At 35.7% G+C, this 26,323-nt stretch overlaps 1 protein-coding gene across 2 annotated transcripts in view; it reads right to left on the reverse strand.

The window, feature by feature from the left end:
* WDR70 (WD repeat domain 70) overlaps window positions 1–22,988 on the reverse strand; it is a 377,617-nt gene extending 354,629 nt beyond the window's left edge. For both annotated transcript variants that reach the window (XM_073236962.1, XM_037002306.2), the window contains exons 1-4: window positions 22,721–22,988; window positions 22,557–22,616; window positions 19,930–20,013; window positions 14,097–14,217 (exon numbers count right to left, since the gene is read on the reverse strand). In XM_073236962.1, coding sequence (XP_073093063.1) covers window positions 14,097–14,217; window positions 19,930–20,013; window positions 22,557–22,616; window positions 22,721–22,973 — 518 coding nt within the window. In that variant the 5' untranslated portion in view covers window positions 22,974–22,988. The remainder of the gene's footprint in view (window positions 1–14,096; window positions 14,218–19,929; window positions 20,014–22,556; window positions 22,617–22,720) is intronic.
* Window positions 22,989–26,323: the final 3,335 nt, after the last annotated feature.

Consider the following 26,323-nt stretch of genomic DNA (forward strand, 5'->3'; position numbering starts at 1 on the left):
ATGCAAGAGGCCATTGATGGAATAGAAACCAGAGAACCAGAGAACACATAAAAGCTCATGCAGAGAGAGATAAAAGGATATCCAGGAATGAAACAATATTAAGAGAACTCTGTGACCAATCCAAAAGGAACAATATCCATATTATAGGGGTAGCAGAGGAAGAAGAGAGAGAAAAAGGGATAGACAGTGTCTTTGAAGAAATCATTGCTGAAAACGTCCCCAAACTGGGAAAGGAAATTATCGAACAGACCACGGAAATACACAGAACTCCCAACAGAAAGGACCCAAGGAGGACAACACCAAGACACATAATAATTAAGATGGCAAAGAACAAGGACAAGGAAAGAGTTTTAAAGGCAGCTAGAGAGAAAAAGGTCACCTGTAAAGGAAAACCAACCAGGCTACCATCTGACTTCTCAACAGAAACCTCACAGGCCAGAAGAGAATGCCATGATATATTTAATGCAATGAAACAGAAGGGCCTTGAACCAAGGATACTGTATCAGGCACGATTATCATTTAAATACGAAGGAGGGATTAAACAATTCCCAAACAAGCAAAACGTGAGGGAAATTTGCTTCTGACAAGCCACCTCTACAGGGTATTGTAGAGGGACTTTTCTAAATGGGAGCGCTCCTAAGACTAAACAGATTTCACCATAGAAAACAAAATCACAGTAAAGAAAGCAGAACAACCAAATAAATAATAACTAAAGGCAAAAAATAAAATCAACTACCCACTAAAAGCAGTTAAAGGAAACACGAAAGAGCACAGAATAAAACAACCAACATATAAAAAATGGAGGAGGAATAAGAAGGGAGAAAAGAAAACAATCTCCAGACAGTGTATATAACAGCTCAATAAGCAAGCTAAGTTAGGCAGTAAGATACCAAAGAGGCTGACCTTGAACCTTTGGTAATCATGAATCTAAACCCTGCAATGGCAATAAGTACATGTCTTTCAATAGTCACCCTAAATGTAAAGGGACTGAATGCACCGATCAAAAGACACAGAGTAACAGAATGCATAAAAGAGCAAGACCCATCTATATGTTGCTTACAAGAAACTCACCTCAAAGCCAAAGGCATGCACAGACTAAAAGTCAAGGGATGGAAAAACATACTTCAGGCAAATAACAGAGAAGAAAGCAGGGGTTGCAGTACTAATATCAGACAAAATAGACGTCAAAACAAAGAAAGTAACAAGAGATAAAGAAGGACATTACATAATGATAAAGGATATAACCATTCTAAATATATATGCACCCAACACAGGAGCACCAGCATATGTGAAACAAATACTAACACAACTAAAGGGGGAAATAGAATGCAATGCATTCATTTTAGGAGACTTCAACAAGGCACTCACCCCAAAGGATAGATCCACTGGGCAGAAAATAAGTAAGGACACACAGGCACTGAACAACACACTAGAACAGATGGACCTAAAAGACATCTATAGAACTCTACATCCAAAAGAAACAGGATATACATTCTTCTCAAGTGCACATGGAACATTCCCCAGAATAGACCACATACTAGGCCACAAAAAGAGCCTCAGTAAATTCCAAAAGATTGAAATTCTACCAACCAACTTTTCAGACAACAAATGTACAAAACTAGAAATAAATTCTACAAAGAAAACAAAAAGGCTCACAAACACATGGAGGCTTAACAACATGCTACTAAATAATCAATGAATCAACAAACAAATTAAAATAGAGACCAAGGAATATATGAAAACAAATGACAACAACAACAAAGCCCCAACTTCTGTGGGATGCAGCGAAAGCAGTCTTATGAGGAAAGTATATAGCGATCCAGGCACACTTGAAGAAGGAAGAACAATCCCAAATGAATAGTCTAACATCACAATTATCGAAACTGGAAAAAGAAGAACAAATGAGGCCTAAAGTCAGCAGAAGGAGGGACATAATAAAGATTAGAGAACAAATAAACAAAATTGACAAGAATAAAACAATAGGAAAAAATGAATGAAACCAAGAGCTGGTTCTTTGAGAAAATAAACAAAATAGATAAGCCTCTAGCCCAACTTATTAAGAGAAAAAGAGAATCTACACACATCAACAGAATCAGAAATGAGAATGGAAAAATCATGACAGACTCCACAGAAATACAAAGAATTATTAAAGACTACTATGAAAAGCTATATATGCTAAAACAAGCTGGAAAACCTAGAAGAAATGGACACCTTCCTAGAAAAATACAACCTTCCAAGACTCACGAAGGAAGAAACACAAAAGTTAAACAAACCAATTACAAGCAAAGAAATTGAAACGGTAATCAAAAAACTACCCAAGAACAAAACCCGGGGCCGGACGGATTTACCTCAGTATTTATCAGACATACAGAGAAGACATAATACCTATTCTCCTTGAAGTTTTCCAAAATTAGAAGAGGAGGGAATACTCACAAACTCATTCTATGAAGCCAACATCACCCTAATACCAAAACCAGGCAAAGACCCCACCAAAAAAGAAAAATTACACACCAATATCCCTGATGAACATAGATGCAAAAATACTCAACAAAATATTAGCAAACCGAATTCAAAAATACATCTAAAGGATCGTACACCATGACCAAGTGGGATTCATCTCAGGGATGCAAGGATGGTACAACATTCGAAAATCCATCAATATCATCCACCACATCAACAAAAAGAAAGACAAAAACCACATGATCATCTCCATAGATGCTGAAAAAGCATTTGACAAAATTCAACATCCATTCATGATAAAAACTCTCGGCAAAATGGGAATAGAGGGCAAGTACCTCAACATAATAAAGGCCATATATGATAAACCCACAGTCAGCATTATACTGAACAGCGAGCTGAAAGCTTTTCCTCTGAGATCGGGAACAAGACAGGGATGCCCACTCTCCCCACTGTTATTTAACATAGTACTGGAGGTCCTAGCCATGGCAATCAGACAAAACAAAGAAATACAAGGAATCCAGATTGGTAAAGAAGAAGTTAAACTGTCACTATTTGCAGATGAGATGATACTGTACATAAAAAACCCTAAAGACACCACTCCAAAACTACTAGAACTGATATCAGAATACAGCAAAGTTGCAGGATACAAACTTAACACACAGAAATCTTTGGCTTTCCTATACACTAACAATGAACCAATAGAAAGAGAAATCAGGAAAACAACTCCATTCCCAATTGCATCAAAAATAATAAAATACCTAGGAATAGACCTGACCAAAGAAGTGAAAGACCTATACCCTGAAAACTACAAGACACTCTTAAGAGAAATTAAAGTGGACACTAACAAATGGAAACTCTTCCCATGCTCTTGGCTAGGAAGAATTAATATCGTCAAAATGGCCATCCTGCCCAAAGCAATATACAGATTTGATGCAATCCCTCTCAAATTACCAGCAACATTCTTCAACGAACTGGAACAAATAGTTCAAAAATTCATATGGAAACACCAAAGACCCCGAATAGCCAAAGCAATCGTGAGAAAGAAGAATAAAGTGGGGCGGATCTCACTCCCCAACCTCAACTCTACTACAAAGCCATAGTAATCAAGACAATTTGGTACTGGCACAAGAACAGAGCCACAGACCAGTGGAACAGATTAGAGACTCCAAACATTAACCCAAACATATATGGTCAATTAATATTTGATAAAGGAGACATGGACATACAATGGGGAAATGACAGTCGCTTCAACAGATGGTGCTGGCAAAATTGGACAGCTACATGTAAGAGAATGAAACTGGACCATTGTCTAACCCCATATACGAAAGTAAATTAAAAATGGATCAATGACCTGAATGTAAGTCATGAAACCATAAAACTCTTAGAAAAAAAAACATAGGCAAAAATCTCTTAGACATAAACATGAGTGACCTCTTCTTGAACATATCTCCCCAGGCAAGGAAAACAAAAGCAAAAATGAACAAGTGGGACTATATTAAGCTGAAAAGCTTCTGTACAGCAAAAGACACCATCAATAGAACAAAAAGGTACCCTATAGTATGGGAGAATATATTTGTAAATGACAGATCTGATAAAGGCTTGACATTCAAAATATATAAAGAGCTCACCCACCTCAACAAACAAAAAACAAATAATCCAATTAAAAAATGGGCAAAGGAACTGAACAGACACTTCTCTAAAAAAGAAATTCAGATGGCCAACAGACACATGAAAAGATGCTCCACATCACTAATTATCAGAGAAATGCAAATTAAAACCACAATGAGATATCACCTCACACCAGTAAGGATGGCTACCATCCAAAAGACAAACAACAACAAATGTTGGCAAGGTTGTGGAGAAAGGGGAACCCTCCTACACTGCTGGTGGGAATGTAAATTAGTTCAACCATTGTGGAAAGCAGTATGGAGGTTCCTCAAAATGCTCAAGTCTTACCATTTAACCCAGGAATTCGACTCCTAGGAATTTACCCTAAGAATGCAGCACTCCAGTTTGAAAAAGACAGATGCACCCCTATGTTTATCACAGCACTATTTACAATAGCCAAGAATTGGAAGCAACCTAAGTGGCCATCAGTAGATGAATGGATAAAGATGTGGTACATATACACAATGGAATATTATTCAGCCATAATAAGAAAACAAATCCTACCATTTGCAACAACATGGATGGAGCTAGAGGTATTATGCTCAGTGAAATAAGCCAAGCGGAGAAAGAGAAATACCAAATGATTTCACTCATCTGTGGAGTATAAGAACAAAGAAAAAAACTGAAGGAACAAAACAGCAGCAGAATCACAGAACCCAAGAATGGACTAACAGGTACCAAAGGGAAAGGGACTGGGGAGGATGGGTAGGTAGGGAGGGATAAGGAGGGGTAGAATAAAGAGGGTATTATGATTAGCATGCATAATGTGGGGGATGGGAGAAAGGGGAGGGCTGTGCAACACAGAGAAGACAAGTAGTGATTCTACAACATTTTGCTATGCTGATGCACAGTGACTGTAATGGGGTTTGTGGGGGGGACTTGGTATAGGGGAGTGCCTAGTAAACATAATATTCTTCATGTAATTATAGATTAATGATAGCAAAAAAAAAAGAGAGAGAAGGAAAAGGGGGATTCCTCCCTGATAGGATAAAACTAACTGCAAATCAACGATTAATGCATGCTTTACATATCCTTGATTTTGATCTTTCAAAGGGTCTCAGATGATCAGCTATGGAAGTACATTTTTCTGATAATATTCCTTTCTCTTAAAAAAAAAAAGGCAGTTCCTGTGTGGTGATCTCCAACAGGTTCTTCACAATGGTATAAAGGTCATATCAAAGTGTGGGCAAAGGGTTTGTTTGTGTTTATACAGAGGATCAAAGCCTAATTTGGCTACACAGAAAACGAATTAAGATATGATATGAAGAAGAACTTCCAACATCAACATCCTCTGGAAGAGTCATTCCAGAAGATGAACATCAAAAAACTTCAACAAAGATCCTGGCGCTGCTGCAGTTGTAGCTGCATTCATCCCACCAGTTCCAGGACTTGCCATTGGAATGAAGAAGGAGCTATCTAAGCTGGCCTGTGCATACAGTAAAACAACAAATTTGACTGGACCTATACTGTTGGAACTCAACCAAGAATTAGGAGAAGTGCAAGTTGCAGTGCTCCAAAATCGTGCGACTATAGACTATCTACTGTTAAAAGAACACATGGGATGTGAACAGTTCCCAGGAATGTATTGTTTTAATGTCTGATTTTTCTCAAACTATTCAAATTCAGTTAGACAATATCCATCATATCATTGGTAACTTTTCACAAATGCCTAGGGTACCTAACTGGTTTTCTTGGTTTCACTGTATATGGCAGGTAATTGTAGGTCTGCTTTTGTTATGTAGCTGTATTCCTATTATGTTAATGTGTGTGCGCAATTTAATTAGTAGTTTAAAACCTATACATGCTTATGTTACTCTACAAGAAGATATGTCAAAGAAATAATTGGTCTTCCCATGTTTTCTTCTGTCTGCTACTTCTATAGCTTTTCTTCTTCCTTCCTAATTACAACCCTTTAGTAGAATTCGTGCCTCATATCAAAAATTAACAAGTATCATAATTCTTCCAAGTGGTAAAGATACCTCAAGAGAAATGCTGGGCATAGAAGCCACGGGGCATAAATCTGCAAAGAAGTAAAAAAGCTACCCTTTTCAAACAATATTGCTTTTCTCTCACTTACCAACTTTACATTTCCCTGTATAGCCCTGGAAGATGACTGGTTAGCCAGAGACGGGTAAGATTCCTCAAGGGAGGAACAACCTAAGACAGGCACAGTCGCAGGGAGGCCATCAGGAGAGAAATTGGGGATCAACAGAGGGGAGGTTTAGAACCTCACCGCCCCCTGTTTTGAGAGAAATCTTCTGCATCCGTGGATGTTTTATTGCCCTTGTCTAGCTTGGATTAACACATAGTCTACAGGCACACACCTGATCATCTACATTTGCTCTCTTATAACACTAAACTATGTTTTCTACCTTTATCTTGCATCTACATACCACTTCAGCATTTTATTTAAAAAAATAATAACAATAATAATAAAGGGGAAATGTGGGATTCACATATGAATCAAGTATAAAAATCAAACGAATATTCATATTTGACCTGAATGTTTATAGTTCATAATGAGTGAGTGATCAAAACCGAAAGTTTTTGTGATGACTGCCCTTGTACTGTTCACCATGTAAGAACTTATTCACTATGTAAGAATTTGTTCATGTAAGAACTTGTTCGTTATGCTTCAGAAGATTGGAGACTGATGAGAATTAGGCTGGGGGTGGATTAATGATTGTGCATTGAGCACTGACTCCCCTATACAGAATTTTATTGTTGTTAACAACCATTTGATCAATAAATACGAGAGATGCTCTCTCAAAAAAAAAATCAAATGAATAATCATATCTGACTTGATTGTTTATAGTTCATGATGCGTGATTAAAACTGAAAGTTTCTGTGATATGACTGCCCTTGCACTGTTCACCATGTAAGAACTTATTCACTATGTATGAACTTGTTCACCATCTAAGAACTTGTTCATTATGCTTCAGAAGATTGTAGACTGTTGAGAACAGGCTTGGGGTTGATTAATGACTGTGCATTGGGTCCCTTATACAGAATTTTATTGTTGTTAACAACCATTTGATCAATAAATATGAGAGATGCCCTCTCAAAAAAAAAAAGATCAGGTATAAGAAAAAATATTAAATCAAACAAGGTGATCAATATACATATAAAGTATGTGGTCAGATTTCCAGTAAATGAAGATTTCTTCAAACAGGCAGACATATCAAAATCACTAGGAAAAAAAATGCATAACCTTAAGGCAATTAAAATAACGCCAGTATTACAAAACTTTAAGTTCCTCAAAGAAGAAAAGTCATTTAACATTTATCTCTGCCTATATATTTTTTTCGTATCATTAATCTACAATTACATGAGGAACATTATGTTTACCCCATTCACCAAGTCACCCCCACAACCCCCATTACAGTCACTGTCCATCAGCGTAGTAATAGGCTATAGAATCACTCCTTGTCTTTTCTGTGTTACACAGCCCTCACCATGCCTCCCCCACATTATACATGCTAATCGTAATGCCCCCTTTCTTCCCCCCCCTTATCCCTCCCTTCCCACCCATCCTCCCGAGTCCCTTTCCCTTTGGTGACTGTTAGTCCATTCTTGGGTTCTGTGATTCTGCTTCTGTTTTGGTCCTTCAGTTTTTGCTTTGTTCTTATACTCCACATATGAGTGAAATCATTTGGTACTTGTCTTTCTCCGCCTGGCTTATTTCACTGAGCATAATACCCTCTAGTTCCATCCATGTTGTTGCAAATGGTAGGATTTGTTTTCTTCTTATGGCTGAATAACATTCCATTGTATATATGTACCACATCTTCTTTATCCATTCATCTACTGATGGACACTTAGGTTGCTTCCATTTCTCTGCCTATATATTTTAATGTTACTTTTTTCCAAATATTATAAGGGCATTGTGAAAGCTACAGGCAGGAGGCCTTTAAAAGTCCTTAACTTTTACTCCTCAAGAGAATTCCCTTTAATTATCGGTTTTATCCCACCCCCAAGGAAAAAGTCACCATGTCCCTTCCCAGGACAAGTAAGGACTGCTTTCCACAGTGTCAATGAATAGTACTTGTTGTAACCAATAAAAGAAGTTGTCACTTCTTTATATATCTGAAAAAACTAAAGTCCAATACTGCTTAGTTGCTGATCTCTAGTTAGAAATGAAGTTCTTTGAAAAGGAAAAACTCAGCTTCTTAGTACAAAATCACTACCTTTATTTTCTTTTTTCTTTCCAGCAGATACCTACCTAGCTTCAATTATCTAATATAAGATCTAACATCAAAATGAGAGTGAAAGAAGTAATCTAATCACCACTATAAAGAAACAAGATATAAGCAAAAAAGAAACAAGAAAATCATAGCTTGTCAAGAAACAAGAACAATTCCAAATAAAGTCTGAACTCACAATTTAAAAAACAATAGAAAAAGAACAAATGAAGCCCAAAGTTAGAAGGAGGATGTAATAAATACCATAGCAAAAAGAAATAAAACAAAGAATAAGACAATAGAAAAAAAATCAATGAAACCAAGATTTGGTTCTTTGTGAAAATTTTTTAAAAAATAGACAAACCCCTAGCCAGACTTATCAAGAAAAAAAAAACAAATAAACAAAATCAGAAGCAAAAAAAGGAATAGTCACAATGGCTACCACAGAAATACAAAGAATTACTAGAGAATTCTATGAAAAACTATATGCCCATAAACTGTACAACCTAAAAGAAATGGACTAATTCCTAGGAGAGTACAACCTTCCAAGACTGACCCAGGAAGAAACAGAAAATCTGAACAGACCAATTACTAGCAACAAAATTGAATTAGTAATCAAAAAACTCCCAACAAAGTCCAGGTCCAGAAGGCTTCACAGCTGAATTCTACCAAACATTTAAAGAAGATCTAATACCCATCCTTAAAGTATTCCAGAAAGTAGAAGAAGAGGAGGGAATACTTCCAAACTCATTCAATGACACCAGCAGCACTCTAATACCAAACCCAGACAAAGACACTGAACAGAAATAAAATTATAGACTGATGTCCCTAATGAACATAGATGCAAAAATCCTCAACAAAATACAAGCAAATCCAATACAAAAATACATCAAAAGGATCATCCATCATGACCAAGTGGGATTTATTCTAGTGTGCAAGGATGGTATATTTGTAAATCAATCAATATCAACTACCACATTAACAAAGAGAAGGATAAAAAAAACATGATCATCTCAATACATGTTGAAAAAGCATCTGACAAAACTCAACATCCATTCACGACAAATATGCTCAATAAAATGGGTATAGTAGTTACATACCTCAACATAGTAAAGGCCATATACAACAAACCTGCAGCCAACATTATATTCAATAGCAAAAAGCTGAAAGTTTTTCCTCTAAGATTGGGAACAAAACAAGGATGTCCACCCTCACCACTTTCATTCAACATAGTATTGGAGGTCCTAGCTAGGGCAATCAGACAAGATACAGTAATAAAGGGCACCCAAATTGATAAGGAAAAAGTTAAACTGTCATTTGCAGATGACATGATATTACACATAAAAAACCTTAAAGACTCCACCAAAAAAATATTAGAACTAATAACCAGATTCAGCAAAGCTGCAGGATACACAATTAATACACAAAAATCTATTGTGTTCCTATACACTAACAACAAACTAGCAGAAAGAAATATCAGGAAAACAATTCCATTTACAATTGCATAAAAAAGAATAAAATATCTAGGAATAAACCTAACTAAGGTGGTGAACGACCCATACTCTGAACATATAAGACACTCATGACAGAAATTAAAGACAATACCAATAAATGGAAATCTATCTCATGCTCATGGAGAGGAAGCATTAATAATGTCACAATGGCCATCCTGCTCAAAGCAATTTACAGATTCAATGCAATCCCTATGAAAATACCAATAGCATTTTTTCAATGAGCTAGCACAAACAGAACCACAGAAGACCCCAAAAAGCCAAAGCAATCCTGAGAAAGAAGAACAAAATTGGGGGTATTACACTCCCTGACTTCAAGCTATACTGCAAAGCTATGGTAATCAAAACAATATGGTACTGGCATAAGAACAGACCCATAGATCAATGGCACAGAACAGAGAGCCCAGATGTAAACCCACAGATATATGGTCAATTAATATACAACAAAGGAGCCATGAATATACAATGGGAAAAAGACAGCTTCTTCAGAAAAGGCAGGTGTTTGGAAAACCAGACAGCCACATGCAAGAGAATGAAATTGGATTACTGTCTAACTCCATACACAAAAGTAATCTTGAAATGGATCAAAGACTTGAAGGTAAGACATGAAACCATAAAACTCTTGGAAGAAAACATAGGCAAGAATCTCTTGAACATAAGCATGAGCAACTTTTTCCTGGACACATCTCCTCAGGCAAAGAAAACAACAAAAATGCACAAGTGGGACTACATCAAACTAAAAAGATTTTGTACTACAAAGGACACCATCAGCAAAACAAAAAGGCAACCTACTGTGTGGGAGAATACATTTGTAAATGATTCACCTGTTAAGGATATATCCAAAATATATAAAGAACTCATATGACTCAACACCAAAAAAACAAATAACCCAATTAAAAAATGGACAGAGGACCTGAACATTTTTCCAAAGAAGATACACATGGCCAACAGGCACATGAAAAGATGCTTCACACCACTAATAATCAAGGAAATGCAAATCAAGACCACAATGAGGTATCACCTCATACCAGTTAGAATGCACATTATCCAAAAGAAGAAATAACAAATGTTGGCAAGGACGTGGAGAAAAGGGAACCCTCCTACACTGTTGGTGGGAATGTAAATTGACACAGCCACTGTTGAAAGCAGTTTGGAGTTTACTCAAAAAACTAAAAATTGAAACACCATTTAACCCAGTAATCCACTTCTAGGAATTTACCTGAAGAAAAAAAAATCCCTGATTCAAAAAGATAAATGTACCCCTATGTTTACTACTGTATTATTTACTATAGCCAAGATATGGAAACAACCTTATTGTCCATCAATAGATTAATGGACAAAATAGATGTGGTACATATATACAATGAACTATTATTCAGCCATAAAAAAAGAAAGAAATATTGCCATTTATGACAACATGGATGGACCTAGAAGGTATTATGCTAACTGAAATAAGCCAGGTGGAGAAAGACAAATACTATATCATTTCACTTATTTGTGGAATCTAAAAACAAAACAAAACAAAACAAAATGAAGAAAATAGCAGTAGGCTCACAAACATGAGAAGTGACTGATGGTTAACATGGGGGAAGGGTTGGGGCCAAGGGAGAAAGGTGAAGGGGAAAGAAGGGCACAAAAATTCTCAATCATAATATGTCAGTCACAGGGATGAAAGTAGAGCATACAGCCAATGATTCTGTAACATCTTCCTATGTTGACAGATAGTAACAGCACTAGTTGGGATGAGGATTTAATAATATGGGTAACTGTCGAACGAGTGTCTTGTATACTTGAAACCAATATAAGATTGTATATAAATGATACTTCAATAAAAAAAAGAACCCTAGCCTGTTATGTCCTTATAAATAGAAACCCTGTTTTAACTGTATTTCTTAGAATATAAAACATTGCCTTGCCCATAGATGAACTTCATTTTTTCTTAAAAACAATTCATAGGCAAAAAGTCAGCAATGTTTTAAATCCATTACCAATTCAGCCATTGACTTCAAAGGCCTTGTAAAGGTTCCTGATTTCTAGATGTTTCCACGTGTTTTCTTAATATGAAAATGTTAGAGGCACAGATTTACTAATGTTTTGAATGGTGGAAGTAAAAGTCACAATATATTCAAGATAACTAACTGAACACTCAGTTGTAGCCAGGTGATTCCATCAATTCCCAGAACATGAACCCTGTTCCCAGCTCAAAATTATTGTTCCCTAAACTGGAGTTCTAGATGAGACAATCACAAAGAACACTAAATGGAACTCTAAGCTTTATAGGAACCATAGCAAAAAGGGCAATAGTGTTCTGTGTGTCTGATAAGAAAAAGCACTTAAAGAAGAGAGGGATTTTTTGTCTCAGTGCTAAATTAAAGAAATAACTTATTATACACACTGATATAGTAGAAGATCTTTGGATTGACTCTGTAGTAAATAAAAATGTTTTTAAAGTGGATACTTATTTAAAACAGACTTCAAAGTTTTACTTAAATTTAGCTACAATGAAGGTTTTTTATGTAACATGAGTCAATGCACAAAACTAACTTAAAGAACCCTCTAGCAATATAGAAAATCTACATGAAATATATCTGATTTAATACATTCTCAGTTAAGCTTTTAACAGGCCTGTTTATCTGCCACAGATTATTCATTTGAAGCCTCCTGAAACAGAGGTAATAAGTAAACATTTATTTTTTTTATCAAATGCATTAATAAAGATGTATTATGATATTTTTCTTGGTGATTATTTCTATCTTTATATTTTATAATGTTAGTAGTTCTGTAACTTTAACCACTAATGACAAAAGTAGTGCCTTGTGTTTTGTTGTATCAATAAAATTTATTCCCAGTACCAATAGTTCATGATCTTTACCTTTGGGTTTTAAAGTTAGTATTGCAACAAAATACAGAATTAACAGAACTACTTAAATTTTTACAAATTAATGGAATCATTTATTTGTCTAAGCCCTAGCAACAAGATGAATCCCCAAAAACAAAATGGTAGCTTTTTGATATCTTAAATCATCCCAAAAGTAAGAAAGTACAGGTAAATATTAAATGTTCCTCTTAGAAAGGAGTTTTCTTTTTTTTTCTATCATATGTAACCCAAGGACACTGCAAGATTGACAACTAATATGAATTCATAGACAATGCAAAACTGAATATCTGACTAGTATACAATGGAATGACACTCTATAGAAGGAGTTGGCAAACTTTGGCCTAGTGCTTTTTTTTTAAGAGTTACTGGAATATAGCCAACCTTCTTCATTTATTATTGTCTATGGCACAGATGAGTAGTTGAAAAAGACACTGTCTTTCTCAGATGGAACCCCAATGGCTAAAATATTTACTATCTGTCTTTGAGAGAAAAAGTTTGTTGACCCCTGCTCTTCACTAATGTTTACAAAGACACCTATATACTTCAGAAACTAACAGATACTAGGTTTGCATTGTTATGAAAAAGGAGAACTGGACTTGTAGTGTCATGGAGATTCCCCCTCTACCCACAAAGATAAGCTATAGAAGAGGCCAATATCACTGAGTGAGAACCTGCTCAAGAGCCTCGACTGACATCTGCATCAAGGAATAAATTAGCAAAAAATGAAATTACATAATACAAGTGATGCTTTGTGTATTTACTATTTTATGTTTTTCTAACATGAATAGAAGACATGTCAATCCAGTAATAGATTTTGCCATGAATAGCTTATGGAACCAATTTGACAATTAAAAATACACCTAAACAACATTAGATTTTTTATATTATTCCATTCAGGTTTGATATCTCAATATCTGTTTATGTTTTTTTAAGTTCTTGGTAATTAAGTTACATAGTATTAAATTTCACTTTAAAGTTATTTTAATGGCTGCTATCTCCTATAACTCAAACTTTATAATGTGCCTCTATTTATATTCTTTCTTATTATTTGTTTCCATAAAGGATGCCACCAAAAAGTTTATCATAAATGGAGAATTTTGGATGCAAATGCCAAATTAAATATGACAAAAACTATAAACTTGTCAATACCCTTCCAACATTATATAGATGTGCTCCACTGTCAAAAGGCATACACTTTAACAGTATATCTGGAATACTTTAGAAAAACTCAATTGATTCACAGTGTGACCAAGAAGTTTTTCATAGGTCTATGGATATACAATTGTCTAAAATGGGAAAAATTATGCAAGCTTTTAATATCAAGATCTTTGCCTAAATTGTGTTATGAACATGTAGAACATGATAGCTAAATAGAATCCTTTTGAGAAAATCAAGCACCTGGAAGATAATTTAGAGCAATCTCGGACCACATTTGAGCCTGAAGATGTTGGTTCAACATCTTCATTTTGCCTTCTTAATTCTTTATCTCTGTTCATTTCTTCCTCTTTTTCTCTTGCCTCTGAAAAGATAAAAAAGAATTGTCCAACAGTTAAAACTTCAAAATTTGTCAGTATTAAAAAGGCTAAAAATCAATAGTCATAAAGATGTAACTTAGAGTGTTACCTGCAATAGCAAAAAATTATCAACCTAAATGCCCAACACTGGGCAATACCGCCTATAAAAGTAGTGATGGAAAATGTAGAAATCTGGGAAAATATTAACAGATATGCTAAGCAAAATAAGCATGTAAATAGTACATGAACCATGACTGCACTATGCAAAAGGATGTGAAACGTGATAAAAAAAAGTATTCAAAAGTAATATTTTATATAATATTACTTTCTATTTTTATGTTCTAAACCATAAATTCAGTACTTTGTTCATTTCTGAATTGCTCACACTGGACTTTTGGTCAGAGACTTCCTACCAAAATCATGACAAAATTTCAATTACATTAGGTTTCTAGAGTTGTTTACCTTGAAAAACAAAAATATTTATCCAAGAAAATGTAATCTTTCCCTCTGATAATATCACTCTACAATTGGGGGGCACATACTCTACAAGTGGGAAGGAAATGAATTATATGAATAGTCTGGTTCTCAACTGCCACTGTCCTCAATAATCTGAAATGATCTTTTAACATTTTTTTATTTAACAGTATCAAAAGGCACTTATGAATTGGAATGTTGTACTCTTTAGGATCTTTTGTTCCTAGAAATTGGAGGATGAGGAACAAGGAGATAGACAGCAAGTGTCTATAACCAGCTAGTCTTTCATTTCAAACATGGATGATAAAATTCTCCAGGAAGAGGTAAGGCAAATGCTATAGCTCTAGCTCATGCTGATTTTTTTGTGTGCTCTCCACTGGGCTGAGGTGGGTTAGGAGTCAGCGATTATATACTCTGATGCTGGAGGAGTTGAAAAAATAAAAAAGAGAAGCATAATGTCCAAATTTAAGAGTGGGCATGCTTGGCTCCTACCTTCATCCTGCGTCTCCAGTCAATCCCTCTCACCCTCCAATGTGGGGTAGAGATTTTGGGAGGTGAAACCATACTTGGGACACTTAGACTCTGGACTCAGGTCTTAGGGGTTGTTCTGACCCTGATCAACAAATACTAAGGCATTTAATTATTAGCCACCCACCCAACAGCCACTTCCCTTTTACCTTGCTAAGAAAAAGCACAATTTTCTCCAGGTAAGAGGCAACACTGTGCTTCTGGCCCTTCCCTGCCCAGAGCGAGTGAAGCTTGAGTCTAAGTCAACCACGCTCCTGCCAATGGCTATTTCTGGAACTGATACGTAACACTAATACTGATGTGAGGCCAATAAGATGTGACAGCAAGTCAACTGGAGGTACATTTGAGAAAGGTTTCTTACTCCTAAAAAGATATACAAAACGGTCTCCTTTCAGCCTGAGGATATGGTCATCTTCCTGTAACAAAATTTCTGACAATTTTAGGTCATGAGTGCAGTCAGCTTAGGACAAGCCAATACCCTAAAGCTGACAAAGCAGAAAAAGGGGAAAAAATTTCATGTCCTTCATGTCAGAAGATGAAACAGTCCCATTCCAGAGTTCTTGTCATGGGCAATTTTATTTTTTTTATTTGAGCCATTTTTGGTTAGATCTTTCATGACTTCTTTACAAGTAACCAAAAGCATCTTAATATCAGCCTTACTTTAACAAAAATAACAGCAGCTAATACTTACATGGAGCTTACTATGCACCATATATCGGGGGTTTTTTAGTACTTCCTATAACTTAATTCCTTTTATCTTCACAACAACCACTGAAATAGGGGTTTTTTTTTCCAGCTTTATTGGGGTAAAAATGACAAATACAATTGTAAGATATTTAAAGTGTACAACATGACATTCTGATACACATATACATTGTTAAACGACTCCCCATGGAGTCAATGAACACATCCATCACTCTACATATTTATACTTCTTTTTTTTTGGTGAGAACATTTAAGTTCTACTCTTAGCAAATTTCAATTATACACTATTATCTTTACATTAGAGTTGAGGAATCTAAGGCATAGAGAAGTCACAGAGCTTTAAGTCCTAAAGCAGTACACTGAGAATCCACAACTGGATCTTTCCTTCATGTGACGAGACTTTTCAGAAACTAAAATTATCCAATGAGCACCACGTGCCTTATAAAACAGTGAGCCTACCTCTCTCTACAAGAGGCTATAAAAGAAAGTTCTTATTGCATGCTTGTTACCAGACTATCTGGAAACTGTGACACACACACCGGTACTAGAGTTCCTCACCAGTGCATAAATACTCCAAATTACTTGTCCCTATTGAAGTATCTACATTTTTAATTTAAATTCTTAATCTTTTTTGCAATAGCAAAGGTTTTCTATACAGAGAGGTCCCTACTGTCATCTGCTACTTCATTCAAACAAGGTAAAACAGGGGAAAGACATTTTAGAGAAAAAAATTTTTTCCTCATTGACAAGAAAAAAACAAAATGATACAAAAATCAGTAACTCCCTGATAGAGGGAATTGTTTCATGTATTTTTACATGTAGAACCAAGCACACTATAGACATGTAGAACCAAACACCACAGAAATGCTCTATACCTTCCCTAACAAAAGTAACCCACTCCCCAACACCTTACTTTATTCTTCCATGCACTTCATTTTATTGACTCTCTTGACTTGAAATAATTAACAATTTTGGATAGCCATTTCTGCACCCCATATGCATAAGATTTTTGCCTAGGTCAAAAAAGAGTTAACTACCCAAAACTATCATGTACCATCTGAGCTGATTTACACAAAATGCAGATTCAAATGAATATAATACGGAACCCGAAAATCTCAGAGCCAATCATTAGAGCAACCACTTAACTAAAAGGAAGAAATGAGAATTAAGATAAACTGTAAAGGAAATAAAATTGCTAAAAATATAAGCTAGAATAAATGTTTTCTAATCAAATTCTTTTTATTCATAGGTCTTAAATCTTGATAATTCTTTTTTATTCTAATTTAAAACAATACACTAGTCTCCCAATTTCATGAAAATTTACATTTAATTTTAAATGCATAATGCCAAAATGCTAGGAAGTAAAAAATAAGATTAGAATACTTTAGCTACATTAGTTACATTTCTCCATTAAATATCTGGGATGTAACTACTATGTACCCAGCTCTGTGTTAGGCATTGTAAGGAGAAAAATGAAGAACAAGGTTCTTGTCCTCAATATATAAATAATATTAAAATATATTTATAGTAATTGTTAAAGTGTAATGGAAACAAAAGCATAAAACAATTATTATGTCCAGAGGGGATTTTAAGTAATACCTAGAAAAGATAAAATATGGGCAAAAACCTAAAAGATAAGGTAGGATTTAACTCGATACTGTTTCTAGTACAAAAAATAAAATTTAAGCTTTTCTAATTTCTAAAATCTCTGGGACAATTTTTCTTTGCAGGATGATAATATCATCCATTGAAATCATATTCAAATCATGTCATTAATCATTTTTTCAAGGAAGTGTTTTCCAGTCATGTAACAGAGAAGATTCATAATCTATCCAAAACATGGGCACCCCCAATAAGATATTTTTCTTCCTCATTTATCTCACACTATAACAGTTCTAAAAAAGGATCTATGTCTTTATATATTCTAGACATAGCTTTCAAGAACATAAAAAAACACTAAAAAACAATCCATACCATTATTACTTCCTGATATTTTACATAATGTATATTTTATTGAGGTTTTACTGTATTTTATCCTTCCTACCAGGGCATTTAACAACCAAAACAGTTCATATCCATATATACAACCTACTTTTAAGGAACAAGAGTTCTTATCTTCTTCGAGTTTGGCATCGAAGGCCAGAAAAGACTCCACTACGAATCACAAGATAATGAATGCCCAAATAGAATCTCTTTACTTTTATTTTAAGATAATTCTAACTTTGGATTCATGTATTTAAAACAGAGATAAAAACAGCAGTCAAAATCCAAGGATTTAATACTAAATCAAGAAGGTTCAACACATTTAATTCACACACAAACACCACAGGAGAACATGGCCTTGACATAATTTTTCAAAATTTAAAAAATGTCATTACTCTTCACCAGAATTTCTCTTTGGTACTAAATGCACACATGCTTTACCAAGAAAAAAAATAGGAATTAAAAGTGGTATTTGTGGTATTTATAAAGTACCTCACTGTTTAAAAGGTACTATGACCAACATCTTAATCCCTTCAACAACCTTCCAAGAGAGATCTTACTATCATTTCTATCTAACAGATGGAAAATCTAAGGATCTGAAACTTGAAACTCTATCCAATGTTACTCATCCAGTAGAATGTGGAGCTGACCCTCCAAACTAAGTCCTCCAACTCCAAATGCCAAGCTCTTTACAATGGATCATGCCATTTTAAATATTCTCCAAAGCAGGATCTGTTTTTTAAAAGGCAGTAGTACAGTTCTAAATTCAATTCAATCTTCTCAAATATATATGGAGAACCTGTTTTGCAAGGCATGGTACAAGGGGTTATGAAACTCAGGTGAATAAGACAATCCCTGCTGAAAGAGATAAATATAAGAAAGCTATAATAATATAACTATTCACTAAAATATTTAAAAACTCAGTGTTTAAAGCATTAGTAAATAAATATGCTTCAAATAGCATGTTTTTTTGATTTATGTGATATTAAATTATTTAATATTTTTAGGTATGGTAATGGTATTTTGGTTGAGTTTTTTAAAAGGATTCCTACCTCTTAAGATACATACTAAAATATTCATAGATGAAATAAATGTCTAGGATTTATGTCAAAATAATTTGAGAGGGGAAGTGAATAGAAATAACATTAGCCATGAATTCTTACAATAGTTAAAGGTGTGTGGTAAGTACATGGGAATTCATTACTTTTGTATATATTTGAAATTTCACAGTAACAAAATTTTTAAAAAATAGTATATATAGATAGGTGCTAGATAATTTATCATTTTAAAACCACAATGAGACATACAAGACAGCAGTCACTTAAATTTTTCCAGGAATCCTGTCTCTGATTTCTAGCCCTTTGCTCTATCAGGTTACATCTATTACTTCTCTTATGTAAGAATGACCTGAATCAAATCCAAGAAAAGCAGTAAAGGAGTTGGTCTCCTTGAAAAACTCTTGAGTATTAGAGTTGAATACCTAGAATTGCCTTGAATTGCCAACCACCTCATATCAAATCAGACAGTCCAGAAATTAAGGCCTCATTACATGTCATTAATGCAAGGACTCAACAGAAGCAGACACATTTACTGTATGTCTCAATTCTATAATACTATCTGGGTCAACAGTAAACGGGGTACACAGCTCTGGGAGCCACCTCTCACCCAGCCTTCCAAATACTAGTTGCACTGCAAGCAGGAAAGAAAAAGGTGAAATGAAAATCAGAAAGAGGTGGAAGGACAAGTAATAAAGAAATGGCTATTCTGATTATTACAAATTAATTTATAATCCTTGTTTGCTCACTGCACAAACTCCTAAAAGATTTTAGCATTCAGACTTTTATCTTTCTTATATTCAATTTACCATGTTAAAAAAATAATAACCTCTGTTTCCAAAGAAACCAACACATATGTTCTTTTAACAATTTTGACCTTTTTTTTTCAGTTTTATAATAACCATCAACATACTTGTGTTAGGTGTATACAGTATTTAAACCAATAAGAGAAGAGATAACTGAACTCCTTACCCAGTGTCTTCCGACTTCTTTCCACAGCTGTTCTACGAGTTTGTTCAAACATTGCTTCCAAATCAAATGTGCGAGCTTTTTTTCCTAAAACAGGAAGAAGTAACAGACTTGTGATTCTCCTGCAAAAGCTGGTCAAACTTTAGGTACTTAATAAATACTTACTAATTGATCAATAACTACTTAGTCTAATTTATAGCACAGCTACAAAATAACCATAAAATAACAAGGAAGAAAGAGTTTACTTCCCAGGGAATTTTTAATGAGTGTCTCATCACTAAGTACCATTATCCAGCCAACTTTCCCATCTCCCTCTAATTCATCTTGAAGTGCCCCTTAAAAATACTGGTGTTTAATAGTAAGGATCGCCACCATCCAAAAGACAAAAAACAACAAATGTTGGCAAGGTTGTGGAGAAAGGGGAACCCTCCTACACTGCTGGTGGGAATGTAAATTACTTCAACCATTGTGGAAAGCAGTATAGAGGTTCTTCAAAAAGCTCAAAATAGAAATACCATTTGAGCCAGGAATTCCACTTCTAGGAATTTACCCTAAGAATACAGCAGCCCAGTTTGAAAAAGACAGATGCACCCCTATGTTTATCACAGCACTATTTACAATAGCCAAGAAATGGAAGCAACCTAAGTGTCCATCAGCAGATGAATGGATAAAGAAGATGTGGTACATATACACAATGGAATATTATTCAGCCATAAGAAGAAAACAAATCCTACCATTTGTAACAACATGGATGGAGCTAGAGGGTATTATGCTCAGTGAAATAAGCCAGGTGGAGAAAGACAAGTACCAAATGATTTCACTCATATGTGGAGTATAAAAACAAAGAAAAAACTGAAGAAACAAAACAGCAGCAGAATCACAGAACACAAGAATGGACTAACAGTTACCAAAGGGAAAGGGACTGTGAAGGATGGGTAGGAAGGGAGGGATAAGGGGGTGGTGAAGAAAGGGGGCATTTAGATTAGCATGTATAATGTGGGGGGAGGCACGGGAAGGGTTGTGCAACACAGAGAAGACAAGTAGTGATTCTACAGCATCTTACTCTGCTGATGGACAGTGACTGTAATGGGGTTTGTTGTGGGGGGGACCTGGTGAATGGGGGAGTCTAGTAAACATAATGTTCCTCATGTAATTGTAGATTAATGATACCAAAATACAAATTTTTTTTTAAATATTGGTGTTTCAGAGAGAACAGAAAATGTTTATATCCTAATCTCTGGGACCAGTGAATGTTACAATACATGGCTAAAGGGAAGGTTATGGACTGTAAAATAGGGAGACTATCTTAGTTGGCCCAATGTAATCCTAGTAGCCCTTACAAGCAAAGATGAAGAATAGATATGGCAGGAAAAGTCAGAAAGATATAAAGTGGGAGAAGGACTAGAGGTGCTGTAGTTTGTTTGAAGATGAAGAGGGCAAGATAACAAGGAATTCAGGTACCTTAACAAGCTTTTAAAAGATATACATACAATTTTTGGTTACTTTCAGTATTTATATTTTATATTATAGTAATCCCTCCTTCATAAATCTACCCCATGGAAATATACATAAAATTCCTTTTACAAAAGAAAATAAAAATTTTCTATAAAACCTTTCATTTTCCTATTACTAGTAAGTTAGAATTAGAAACTGTGTAGGGGGAGTTAAAAATACTACAAACTATGGCACTTCTATTAATAAGCTACTATACAGCCATCAACAATCATGTTTTAGAAGAGCATTTCATAACATGAGAAAATCTTCAAAAAATTATGCATTTAAGTCCATTTCTAGATCATGAGATTATGAGTGATTTTACTTCCTTCCTTTCTATTTACTGCATTCTTTAGATTTTCTGCTAAGAATATGTGTTACTTTTGAAGTTAGGGAGTAGCTACTTTAAAGAACTGGAACAAAAATCAGTACTATAGTACCACAGAAGTATTTAGTACTTTTTAAGACATGACTACCTGGAGATAGTAAAAACATGGCTCAAGACATTACCATAATAAATGAATATACGAATGAATGAACAAGAGATCTGACATTTGTACTCTCCAAGATCCAACTGAAATGAGGTGGGAAAACAATTTACATTTGTTTTTTACCGACAGTGATGTTTTCAAAAGATGGCTACATCGTTGAGACCTTTTCCTTTATCACATAACTAATATACCACAACTAGGTTCTACAGAGGCTGAAATGATGATTCTGGAGAAGAAAGACTTGAATCGGAAAGGACGTACTAACAAGCATAACATAACCCAATGGCCCATTTGTTGACAAAACGGCCATCTCACTACAGACCTACAGACCTGTGAATGGTTAGCTCTCAGGCTCAGGACGAAAGACAACTCCCTCCACCAACCAACCACTGTGTGGGCCACTCAGCAATTTTTCTTTCTCACAGTGCTTCCCATAAATGTCACCTACACTGTTCCCAACAGACTGCTCAGTTAGAAAACGGATGAGAAAGGGAGTATCAAGAAATTGCAAGATAGACACCAGTAATTAGGGCTCCGCGTAGGGGAAGGTGCGAACAGAGGTGACAACTCGTCCTCACCTTCCAAAATGCGGCTCTTTAAACCTCTATGAAAGGAGACGGGCCTATGTCTATAGAACTCACTCACCGAACCCCGTGAAGCCCATGGTGACAGCAAGCTGAGGGTCCGGCGCCGATGGATCTGAGCCTGTAAGTGACGCAGAGGAGGATAAAGACGAGGCCTCGTTAGCGTGGCGCCCCCGGCGTCCCCAGCCCGGCCCACCCTGCCCGGCATCGCCTCAAGGAACCCACCTTCACTGGGTCCCGGACGCTCCATGGCGGGCAGCCAGCAGGCGAATGAACCACAGCCGCCACCCAAACAGCTGCAGGATACTCGCTGCAAACCGCTCAGGAAGTACCGCCTCCGAGGGTTAGAGTGGCCGCGAAGTCCAAGAAGGCACCTCCCGTGAAGGAACCGCGACCTCCTGAGCAGCACCGCCCTAGCGGGCTGGCGGGCATAAGCGCCGCAGAGGCTGCCTTCCAAACTCTCCGAATGAGTGAACATTACCAGGAATTTCTGTAATACCCTTTAATTATTAAGACGCGTTTACGCCAACGTGACACTTAAAACTCACAGAATTGTAAAGAAAAACCAACAAACTCCCTTTCTTTGCGTTTTGTCCTTCTCTGTGAGGAAACTCCCACAGTTCTCCACCTTTTGAGTGTATTTTGAGTATTTACCATATGACTGAAAAGGACTGAGAAGCCAAAAATAACTAAGTAGCTAAAAATGTTGCCACAAAATGCTCTTTGCCCAAGCCTCCCTCTGACTATTAGACATTTTTGGTTATAGAGTTTCCCAGCCCATAACAAGGATTCCTAAAGCACTTGATTCACTTATTTACTATTGTTTTCACTTCAAATTGGTTTTTAATTTCTTTAATTTTAATGACAGTCCGTATCTGTTACGAACTGATGTCGTAGTACTTATTTGTCTATTTCTGAAATCTGGCTAACCCATGTTTAGTCCTGTTCTTCTTAGTCATGTAAGTGTTACTTACTAAAAATATTTTCAAAAAGTTACTCATTAGCAGCTAGGAAAATGGGTGGACAAGCAGGCTCTGGGAGGCATGTATGTTGGCAGTAGGTGCTCTTCCTGGAGCTGGGGCAACCAGACAAGAGCAATTCCTGGCTCCTGGGTTACAGCTGCAACAGTGGGCCTTAAAGCATGGGCCTAGGGCAGCCCTTGACATCTACACCTCCACTGCTTCCAAGGGCTTTGTGAACATCTAACTGCCTATACTAAATCTCTTTCTACTTGAAAAAAAAAGTTACTCATTAGTTCCACTGCTATTTTAGTTTCCTACCATAAATTATGTTTTATCTATACACCCTAAATAATAATCATCAAGTCCAATATCATTTCCATTCCTTTTAGAATAAAATGCAAAATTATTAACATGACTTCCAAAGCCTTTTCAACTTCATCTTTTTCTGCTTTCACCACAGCAGTCTTCTTCCAGCTCTATAAACAGTCCCAGAACATGATGTTCTGAAAGCTCTGACTCTTCACCAATCCCCATGCCCTTAATTTAACCCTATTCCTCCTTCAGGTCTCAAAATAAACTTGAATGCTCTTGTAAGCATTTGCAGACCTTTATAGACCTCCAACTAAATTAGGTACCTCTTTCATATAATCTAGCACCCTTCCATACAGCACAAGTCTAGTAGGCCCTCAGTAAGTATTTCTTAAAGAGTGAATAAAAGAAAGAAAGTAGTTATGAAGGCAAAACCTTCTTCTCTTATATGCAAGATGTTATAAAATTTAGGACAAGAAAGTTTGGTTTCATTCCAAGAGGTTACTGAACCACAGTTCCAAAGTCAATGTGAACTCCAATCAGTAAAGCCAGTTCATTGTTCTTTTAACAAAAGTAATTATTATTGTCACTCTCTCTTTTCTGAGTACAGATAAACAGGCCTTAGGCAGTAAAATAGAACTTTAAGAATTCAGCTCATTATGTAACCGCATCTTATAGTTATTTCAGCTCCTCGGTAGAAAAAGACATCGGTGAGAGCTTGAGAGGATACATAAAATTATTTTTCCTTTTATCAAGACTTTAACTGTTCAGAGAAGTTTAAGTTTCACAGAAAAAGTGAGGGGATAGCACAGAGATTTTCCATATATCTTCTGCCTCCACACATCAACATCCCCCACCAGAGTGGTACAATTGATGAACCTACATTGACACATCATAATCACCCAAAGTCCACAGTTGTTATAGAGTTCATTCATGATGTACATCCTATGGGTCAGGGCAAATGTATAATGACATGCAACTCCAGTTATGGTATCTCGCAGAGTATTTTCACTGCCCTAAAAATCCTCTGTGCTTTGCAAATTCATTCTTCCTTCCCCAACTAACCTCCACCAACCATTGATTTTTTTACTGTCCTCATAGTTTTGCCTTTTCCAAAGTGTCATACAGTGGGAATCATACAGTATGTAGCTTTGTCAGGTTGGCTTCTTCCACTTAGTAATGCACATTTAAAGTTCCTCCAAGTCTTTTCATGACTTAATAATCCATTTCCTTTTAGCACTGAATAATATTACATTATCTGAATGTACCACAGTTTACCTATCCATTCGCCTACTGCAAGACATCTTGGTTGCCTCCAAGTTTTGGCAATTATAAATAAAGGTGCTTTAAGCATCCACATGAGGCTTTTTGTGTGGACATAAGTTTTCAACTCCTTTGGGCAACTATCAAGGAGCATGGTTGCTATATCATATGGTGAAAATGTTTAGTTTTGTAAGAATCTTCCAAACTGTCTTCCAAAGTACTTGTACCATTTTGCATCCCCATAAACAATGAATGAGAGTTCCTATTCCTCCACATACTCACCAGCATTTAGTGTTTAGTGTTCCAGACTCATAGGAATGTAGTGATACCTCTGTTTTAGTTTGCATTTCTCTGACAACATATCATGTTGAACATCTTTTCACATGCTTAACTGCCATCTGCACATCTTCTTTGGTGAGGTGTCTTTTTAATTTCTTTGACCCATTTTTTAATAAGATTGCTTTCTTATTGTTGAGTTTTCAGAGTTCTTTGTGTACATTGGATTACAGTCCTTTATTCTTTAAGTCCAGCTCATCGATTACTTCTTTCATGAATCATGCCTTTGGTGTTACATCTAAAAACTCATTGCCTTAAACAAAGTCATACAGGTTTTTCCTAAGCTATCTTCTAGGAGTTTTATAGTTTTGCCTTTTACATGTAAGTCTGTGATCCATTTTGAATTAATTTTTGTGAAGAGTATAAGGTCTAATTCTAGATTTATTTTTTGCATGTGAATGTGCAGTTAGTTGTTCCAGCACCAATTATTGAGAAGATTCCATTATAAATATATAAAATTCTTAACTACAAAGTGCTGGAGTTTTTTCCAGAGAGATATCATCAACCAGTGGGTGTAAAAAATCATAATTATTATAGAAAAATCACAATATGTATTTGCTTTTGATAAATGGGTCAATAATTGCACTAGCAGAGACTTCTGCATTTAACTATTTTTTTCTGATTTTATTTGCATGAAACATCTTCATAATAAATGTAAGTTTGCCAGGGCAACTTTGATTTCCTTGGCGCAAACAAAGTTAATGAGTCATTAATCAAATATTTGAGAGGCAGGATAGCGAAGTGTTAAGCAAATGAGTTCCAGAACTAGAATGTCTTGGTTCAAATCCTGATTTTGATAATGTAGTCTTGGGTGAGTTACTTAGTCTCCATGTAAATCAGGTTCTTCATCTGTTAAGTAGATAATATAATAGTACCTAACACCTCATAGGTTTTTCTGGTAATTGAATAAGTTAGTTTTCATAAAGCAAATAGAATAGTACCTGACATAAATTAAACA

Source organism: Manis javanica, chromosome 1, assembly GCF_040802235.1.
Source record: "Manis javanica isolate MJ-LG chromosome 1, MJ_LKY, whole genome shotgun sequence".
NCBI classification, from domain to species: Eukaryota; Metazoa; Chordata; class Mammalia; order Pholidota; family Manidae; genus Manis; species Manis javanica.